This window comes from Berghia stephanieae, chromosome 1 (assembly GCF_034508935.2).
Source record: "Berghia stephanieae isolate SIO BIC M18660-M18661 chromosome 1, UCSD_Bste_1.3, whole genome shotgun sequence".
In the NCBI taxonomy this organism is placed as follows: Eukaryota; Metazoa; Mollusca; class Gastropoda; order Nudibranchia; family Aeolidiidae; genus Berghia; species Berghia stephanieae.
The window spans coordinates 22,503,357-22,512,697 of NC_088360.1; the positions used below are offsets into that span (position 1 = coordinate 22,503,357).

The window sequence follows — 9,341 nt, forward strand, 5'->3', positions numbered from 1 at the left end:
AGATGAATGAAAGAATCACTTAATTTGTTTTTTTAATTGAGTTTTTATACAGCGTAATATCCACTAAATGTGCTCAAAGTGCTTTACAAGCGGTCCCTGGCCAACAGCAACATTTAACATGTAAGACGGGACATGATGCCTGTTGGGCGATATTACAATTTTTCGGACAGAGACAACGCTGTTAACGGCCAGGTACTCATTTGACACCTGAGTACGGTGAGAGATTGTGAGTAAAGAGCCTTCTCCAAGGACTCAACTATGCGCCGAGCGAGGCCCAAACCCAGGACCTTCTGATCTGAAAGCGAGTGTCATACCACAAGACCACAACAGACGTTTCATTAGTTTGTTTGTTTTTTGCCTATTGAGCATGGTCGCAGCTCTAAATTTGAATCTTTTATTCTTTTACTTCCACAGATCTATCTTGATGATGCCTTGGGTTGATTCAGTCCAAAACTAATTTGTGTGGTTTTATTTAACAATGTTGTTAATGACATTGAACATACATTGATACAACAATGCCATAATTTGTCATGTTTATCATGTAAAATCATGTATGGACCTACAAAACCATTATTTTGAATGGTGATTTGATGATGATGAACAAAATATGTGTGTTGTACAAAATAAATGGCAAAGCTAACAAAATGCAGTCTCCTTAAAAAGAGGAGACTGGGGATTGACAAGTGCTGCAACAAATTGAAAAATAATATCAGATGTTTCTCTTAACATGGTTGGAATATATGAGAGGATGTTAACATTTTTCAGTCTTTCATTAGCCCTCTCAACATGAATTCTACATGAAGCAATTTCTTTTGTTAATAAAATCTCATTTTCAGTAAATTTATTATGTAAAAAGGAAGGGATATTTACAGTTACTCCTTGAGGTAAAATATCTTGAATCAGGATGGGGTTTTACCTTTATTACCTTTATCTGCTAAAATTAAATCTCCAGGGCTTAAAATTAAAAGTTTTAGTAATCCACAATTTTGTACAATGACCTTATCCGAGACAGACCCTGGATACAGTTTAGAAATAAAATTTATCACACCATTTGGACTCAGACCAGCAAGAGCTTTAACAGAATTCATGGACCTATAAGAAGAATAAATTAACCGTTGTTTATCCATTTCTTTAGGAATAGCAATTTGGTCATCTGTACAATCAATGATCATTCTGCAATTTGGAAATCTTAAAAATGATGATGGAGCTGATAGTTTATTTTTATGTCTAGAAGGTCATGTAACCTTAATAACATTTTCAAAGAGAAGCTTATGGCTTATGTAAAACATGAATAAAAGTTTGTATAATATTTGTTATAGTACTTTCACTAACGCTAAACAATTGTGAAATATGAAGGTTAGCGTAGTTCTGTCTAAGTTTCATAAGTGTAATAATGAAAATTTGGTCTTTTAATGCAACTGTCTCTTCCTGAACTTCCCATCCACTATAATAAATAATGTTACCTCTAAAGCACTCAACATATTGAACAATAATATTAAATATTTTAAAACAATGTACACCTGTCTCCATTCGAAGAACTTTTTCTGTAAGGCTTGAAACAGTGTAAGTGCGTTGAATCTAACTTAGTTGGGTTTTTTAAAGCTAGCTATTTCCTTATTTTTGTCTGTAATTTCTTGTTCTTGAATTAAATTTGTTGTTCTATTTAAATATCCTCACTTGTTCTACAATCTGTTTTTTTTAAAAGATGGAATCCTGTGATGATGGTGACGAGAGTTGAGATGATGATGAGGGAGAAGATAATGAGGATGATGATGAGGAGGATTATAATGATGATGAGGAATCTGGTTTTTTTAAAGGTGGGACTTTGTGATGATGATGAAGAGAGTTGAGCTGATGATGATGATGATGATGATGATGATGATGATGATGGTGGTGGTGGTGGTGGTGGACTTCTTGATGTTGGTGCCAATTGAGATGGGGTGGGAATTCCTTGTGTCACTTTTCTTTTCTTTCTTTCTGGCTCTGATGGAAACAATTATTTCTGTCAAACTATTCAGGGAGGTTGGCTTTGTCATCATCTCTGAAGTGACAAGAACACACTCTTGATGATGATGTTGGATCTTTTGTCCTTTCTCCTGAAATGAAAAGATTTAAAAAAAAAAAAAACAATAATTCTGTTGGGAATATTGGGTATATTATTTAATTTGATAAGTACTTTGTTTTAGACTATCTTGTTTGACACCAGCTCAATGCATGATAAATCAAAGGTGTGCAAGAGACTAGGTTACTGGTGGGTCTCTCGCCTGTCTTTTATGAAATCGCACATTCAGCAAAATGTCGCACTTCCTCATTACTTCTTTTGATGATTTTGACTAGGTATATATAAAAATATGAATTCTTAAATTTACACAGTTAAAGTTGATCTTGGGGTTGAGTGTGGCAAGACTGGCGTTTTCTCTTTATTTCAGTCAGTACTGTACTGGACAGTGCGGTGATGGAAACTTTGGAGTGTCAACAATCGGGCACAGGTAAAGGAGAGAGGTCCCTGCCGCCATCTTGCTTTGTTCACACAGAGTTGCCACCTCGGCTGTCGAGGAGGGGAGGCATGACAGAGAATCAGAGAAACTTTCCAAAAAAAAGAGGAAAGTATGTGTGTTTGTGTGTGTGTGTGTGTGTGTGTGAGAGAGAGAGAGAGAGAGAGAGAGAGAGAGAGAGAGATATCTGCGTGAGGGGTGGGGGGGGGGGGGAGAGGTTGCGTTATTTTATTTATTTATTTTCATTTTGCCATAAAGGTATCGAGTTTAAAGTAAGATTTTAACAAATATTTTCTTCTCTTTCTTCTTGTTCTCCTTTTTTTTTTAAAATATCACTTATCAGTAGAACTTAACTCTCATTCAGTTTATCAGCCTTAACATCAAAACGATTGAGATATCATTTTTGCTTCAACTTCAATAAAAACCTAGTTTGGAATGTATTTTTATTTATAATTTCGTGCAATTGTACACGTTAATCATAAAATATAGGTCTACGTAAGCTAGAACTTGACCTAGATCTGGACTACGAAACTCTATCAAATGTTCGACGAGGCGTGCGTGCTTACCTGACTAAAGTGATCCACTTTTTCTTCAATTTTTTGTCTGCCTGTCCATTTGGAAATCTGTAAAACTTGCAGGAGTGACTCTCTGACTGGTGTAGACAATCTGGTACAAAACACTGGACCATATTTAAGATAAAAATTGTTTTTTGAGCGATTTTCCAATTATTCCTTGCCCGGACCAAGCACGGATTTTTTTTTGTTTAGAGCCAGCCGATTCGTTGCTAGGCGAACGTGACGTCAGACTGTGGAATCCTATTGTCTGAAACACGAACAGCAGAAGGTCAATATTTGACTTGACCAACGCGTGATATGGCTTCTAACTGTGTAGAATACAGATCTATATCATTATGATTTCAGTTATGATAATGTATTACTAATAACAAACGTACTGTTTGACAACTCGAGAAGGTTCTTAAACGGTTATTTTAATATGTGACGTAATACCACAATCGGGTTTTATGTCGGGGTGAGGCGGGGCCATCATGGTTCTAAATAAAGAAAATCAGTACTTTTTATTCTTCATGCTGGCTAGAACTTTTCATATATCATGTGATCAGAATGTGTAAAAGTCAAAACATGATCAGATTTATGCTTTTTTCCCCTCTGGATACGCGAATTATTTTTAAAACAAATTAAAAGCTAGAAACTTAAGGTTTCAACATGGAAATACATTTAACAATAAATAAATAAAATAATAAATTCCCTTTATTCATCCCCAAGGGGAAATTTGTCTTTAGGGTCTATTCCAAGGGAAGGCTGGAATAACCCAGGCGTCAGCCGCAGTGCAGCGCCGAAAAGTGAGCTAGGGCTAGGTGACTTGCTCAAGGCCACACAACGCAGCGGCGGATGATCGAACTCGTTACTTTTTGGGTACGAAGCAAAGACCGCACCGCTGAGCCAAACTGCCCCTTTCACTTTCCATTCTTCACACTAAAGTCTTCATATTTTATTTGACGTTTTAAAATTATGAATTTAATTCGTAATCTGGACAAACATTTTCTTTTAGATTATTTCAATTGTGATACCAAATATACTCATCAATAACCAATTTTATTTTTATTCTATAAATCCTACAAATTATCTATATCTATACATCTATATAATATTTACTATATTGAATGTAATAGATACATTCTTATTTAATTTATTTTCAGGTACTTATACGTTATTTAATGTTGATTTCTGTGTATTTTTAATGTCAATACTTTAATCCATCTCTTCACTTTGCCACATCTCTAGTACGGTTTTTAAAAAAGATTAATAAAGTCTATTATTATTATTATTACTACTACTACTACTACTACTACTACTACTACTACTACTACTACTACTACTACTACTACTACTACTACTACTACACTAGTACTAACTACTAGTAGTAGTAGTAGTAGTTAGTAGTAGTAGTAGTAGTAGTAGTAGTAGTAGTGATAGTAGTAGTAGTAGTAGTAGTAGTAGTAGTAGTAGTAGTAGTAGTAGTAGTAGTAGTAGTAGTAGTGATACTAGTAGTAGTAGTAGTAGTAGTAGTAGTAGTAGTAGTAGTAGTAGTAGTAGTAGTAGTAGTAGTAGTAATAATAATAATAATAATAGACTTTATTTATCTTTTTTTAAAACCGTACTAGAGAAGTGGCAAAGTGAAGAGATGGATTAAAGTATTGACATTAAATTCTTCTTCTTCTTCTTCTTCTTCTTCTTCTTATTATTATTATTATTATTATTATTATTATTATTATTATTATTATTATTATTATTATTATTATATTATTATTATTATTATTATTATTATTATTATTATTATTATTATTATTATTATTATTATTCTACTACTACTCTTTAAATTTTTTTTCCAAGAAGTTAAAACAACTTACCTTTTCTTTACTTAAATATGTCAGGAAGAGATTTTTCTGTGCCCTTTCCCAGGATCGATCCTGCTCATAATCAACTTCCGGTTCCCAGAACAAAGAGGGTTGTTTTCCGTTCATCCTCCCGTGATGATCTAGTCAACAACGTTCTGTTCAAATGGTGACCTCACCTATCCATGTGACGTGATATACTTGATGACGTAATTCTTTATGAAATAGAAAAAGTTAAATTTGTGTCAAAAAAAAAAAAAAAAAACTACAGTAGAACATGGAAAACCCCATTTCTAAAATTTGGCCAGATAACTCATCCTTCAAATATCGATCGATTTAAATGACCCTCATCTTGGCAAAAACTCTCCAACCTGGGACTTCGCGAAATTTAAATTATAGCCTGACACTGATCAAAAAAAGACGTCAAAAGACAAGTCTGTGGCCACAAAAGAAAACAAATCGTGAGTTGTATTCAATAGGTCAACCAATGGAATCACTTGTTTCCTTGAACTCTACTAACGACAACTCACTAGACTCTACCCAAACCTAGAAAAAATACGTCAAACTATAAGTCCTAGAGGGTTCCGGTGCGGTTTAGACAAATGGATAGAGTTTGTCAATAGATAGAACGAAGTTAACGTCACTCGGGTCTTTGTTATTGATTTTTGGCATTCACGTTTATGAGTAATTCTCACTAAACTGCATATAAACGTTCATGATTACACATAGTTTTGTGTGTTTGTCCGTTATACTTCAGGATGGCCATGTCGTGAGTTGTTTTTTTTTTAGCCAAGCGCATACTATCTATAGAATTAGAGAAGCTGCCGAGGTGTATCAGTCGAATGATTAGGAGACGAAAGGCTGTAAGTCAGTGAGCCAAACATTGCTAAAGATGTGAACCAATGTTACTCTTATGTTACCCGTCGCCCCGAGACGGTAATATATGTTGGTGTGAACCAGGTTCCAAATATTGAATAATAGTGTGACGTCAAGATACTGGTTCCAATCTCCATTGAGTTTTTAACCGGAAGAGAGGAAAATGTGACGTCACAACTTTTGCTTTCCGTTTTAAAAGGTTAAGATTTGGCAATTGGTTTCAATAGTCTGATGTCACGTCGCCCAGCAACGGCGGCCATAATGGTTCTAAATAAAGAAAATCAGTACTTTTTATTCTTCATGCTGGCTAGAAATTTTCATATATCATGTGATCAGAATGTGTAAAAGTCAAAACATGATCAGATTTATGCTTTTTTTTCCCCCTCTGGATACGCTTTTATGTTAGTTGAAGAAATATTTCATAAGTGCGTCAGCCATTGATACGATAGTTTAGAACCAGTTACTAAGTTACCATGCGTCATTACGAGGAAAGTGACGTCACGACTGTTGAAGCGTATTTGAGAAGCAAGTTGTTTGACAAAACAGGAGCAGTTGTTCTTCTCAATGAGACGCATCAATACAAACAGATATCCGTGGTTTAAACCAATGGTATTCAATACTCTGATGTCACATCCGCCCAGCAACGAGCAACTTGGTTCTAAACAAAGAAAATCGGTACTTTTCATTCTTCATGCTGGCTAGAAATTTTTCACATGTCATGTGAACAGAATGTATAAAAATTAAAACATGATCAGATTTATAATGTTTTTCTCCTCTGGATACACTTTTATGCTCGTGGAAGAATTATTTCATAAGGGCGTCCACCATTGTTCCGATTGATTAGAACCAGTTACTAAGTTACTATGCCTCATTACGAGGGAAGTGACGTCACGACTGTTGAAGACAATTGTAGGTCAGTTTTCTGAAGAAAAAAAAATTGAGCTTTAAATAACGCAATATCCACTACACGTGCTCAAAGCGCTTTACAAAGGGTCACTGACCAACAGCAACACATAACATGTAGACGAAATATGACGCCTATTAGGCGATATTACATTTTCTTTTCGACAGAGACAACGCTGTTGACGTCCAGGTACTCATTTACACCTGAGTACGGTGAGAGAATATGAGTAAAGATCCTATTCTAGGGCGTCAACTATGCGCCGAGCGACACTCGAACCCAGGACCTTCCCATCCGAAAGCGAGCGTCATACCACTAGACCGCATTATAGCCGCACGTTCACTCCAAATACAACATCGCATTGTGATGCATATATCGCAGATGACAATATTATAACTGTTCTACCAACTAGAATAGGATTCAATAGTCTGATGTCACGTCCGCCCAGCAACGAGCAGCTTGGTTCTAAACAAAGAAAATTGGTACTTCTATTCTTCATGCTGGCTATAACTTTTGCACGTCAGCCATTGTTCCTATAGTTTAGAACCAGTTACTAAGTTACTATGCGTCATTACGAGGGAAGTTACGTCACGATTGTTGAATCCTATTTCAGAGAGCGACTTCAGGAACATTTTAATAATAAATTGTTTTTTGATTACCAATAATAGTATGTGATTGTATAGATAGTATGCGCTTGGCTAATAAGCCCACAACATTGCCTTCCGGAAGTATAACGGACCAACACACAAAACTATGTGTAACCTTGGACGTTTATAGTCTGGCTTAGTAAGAATTACTCATAAACGCGGATGGCAAAAAGCAATAACAAAGAGCCAAGTGATGTCAACTTCATACTATCTATAAAAAGAGCAAACAAACTTGTTGGAATTATATACAGAAGCTTTAGCTGTCTTGATTTTAAAAAGTTTGTCCAACTTTATAAGTCTGTCCTAAGACGTTGTCTAGAGTATGGAAATAGTATTTGGAGTATTTAAGCGACAGTTTGTTAAGATTGAGAACGTACAAAGACGCGATACGAGACTTTTGCCTGACTTTCGACATCTGTCTTTTTTTTAGAAAGATTAAATTATCTAAATTTGCCTCCACTGAAATATCGTAGAATATGATTTGATTTTACCCATAGACAACTCGTGAATAGTATTTAAGATGTAGAGGATAATGATTTCATTCCAATTATTTACATGTTACAAACACCAAGGGGAGATAAGTTTTAAATTATTTGTTGAAAAATGTTATTTCGTCTATCGGAAATATATAATATAGCCTAATTCAAAGAGTAGCAGTTTTGAATAAACCAAAAATTTGGAATCAAAAATTCTGATTCCATGAAATGTTTGAAGATTACTATTGCACTGACATAGAGCTTATTTACGTAACATTTGATCATGATCAACGTGTACTTAATTGAAGGTCTGATAAACCAAATTATTATTGTCTCATTGTTATAATGGAAAAAACTCTGAAACCAGCACCAAATATTAATTGTCCACCACAACAATGTTGAATAAGTTTGTTTGTTTGTTTGTTTGTTTTGTTTCGTTTTGTTTTGTTTTTGTTTGTTTGTTTTGCTTTGGTTTGTTTTGTTTTGGTTTGATTGTTTTGTTTTATTTTTCTGTTTGGTTTGGGGTTTGTTTTTGTTTTATTTTTGTTTTTTGTTTTTTTTTTGGTTTTCTGTTTGTCTTGGGATTTTTTGTTTGATAATTTTTTTATTTTTTTTTGTTTTGTGTGTGTGTGTGTGTGTGTGTGTGTGTGTGCGTGTATGTGTTTGTAGGTTTGTTTTTTTGTTTGGGGCGGGGAGGGGGAGGAGGTCATTTGTTGTTGTTTGTTTATATATATATATATATATATATATAATATATATATATATATATATATATATATATATATACATCAGAATTTCGCCACTAGATTGTCTTTACTCACCCATCCAACAACTCACTGATCACGTGATGAGGACACCAGCAATAACAACAAATACTCCAAATCCAAATCGACTCGTCGTTGGTCTCTTCGGGACGCACACGGAACTCTGTCAAGTAACGGTACGGGTCTTGTCCACGACTCTGTGTGTGTGTGTGTGTGTCTGTGTGTGTGTGTGTGTGGGTGTGGATGTGTGTGTGTCCCGTTCACACTCGTCATAATCCTTACTCCGCGTGGTATTTCTCTTATTGTCGTCCAAAGTAATAGCGCATTAACCATTGAGCTACAAGCACACTCAATCTCTTCATAGGGAATGTCTTATTATTATTATTTCAATGTAAACACCAGGTCTGCTAAACACTGACAAAACGCCATTATCTAAAAACTGGCCAGAAAAAAACTCTTCATGAAATAATATCTGTGGATTTAAACGATTCCCATTTGTGCGGCGATGTGGTCTAGTGGTATAGCACTCGCTTTCGGATCGGAAGGTCTTGGGTTCGAGCCTCGCTCGACGCTTAGTTGAGTCCTTGGAAAAGGCTCTTTACTCAGATTCTCTGACCACACTCAGGTGTAAAATGAGTACCAGGCCATTAACAGCGCTGTCTCTGTTGGGAAAAAATGAAATATCGCCTAACAGGCGTCATGTCCCGTCCTACATGGTAGTTTGGTATTGTGGATAATTTAAGGTCTAAAGATAATGATGAATTAATCC

The 9,341-nt window shown here is 35.3% G+C and overlaps 1 protein-coding gene and 1 long non-coding RNA gene across 2 annotated transcripts in view; one reads left to right on the plus strand and one right to left on the minus strand.

Annotated features, from left to right (window-relative positions):
- LOC144970449 (uncharacterized) overlaps window positions 1-1,756 on the plus strand; it is a 2,747-nt gene extending 991 nt beyond the window's left edge. Inside the window, exon 2 of the long non-coding RNA XR_013644960.1 lies at window positions 415-1,756. This is a non-coding gene — a long non-coding RNA (uncharacterized LOC144970449). The remainder of the gene's footprint in view (window positions 1-414) is intronic.
- The window catches only part of LOC144970443 (uncharacterized), a 57,804-nt gene extending 49,057 nt beyond the window's left edge, over window positions 1-8,747 (minus strand). Inside the window, exons 1-2 of the mRNA XM_078910093.1 lie at window positions 8,630-8,747; window positions 4,924-5,123 (exon numbers count right to left, since the gene is read on the minus strand). Of these exons, the coding sequence (XP_078766219.1) occupies window positions 4,924-5,037 (114 nt within the window). The 5' untranslated portion in view covers window positions 5,038-5,123; window positions 8,630-8,747. The remainder of the gene's footprint in view (window positions 1-4,923; window positions 5,124-8,629) is intronic.
- Between the last annotated feature and the right edge of the window lie 594 nt (window positions 8,748-9,341).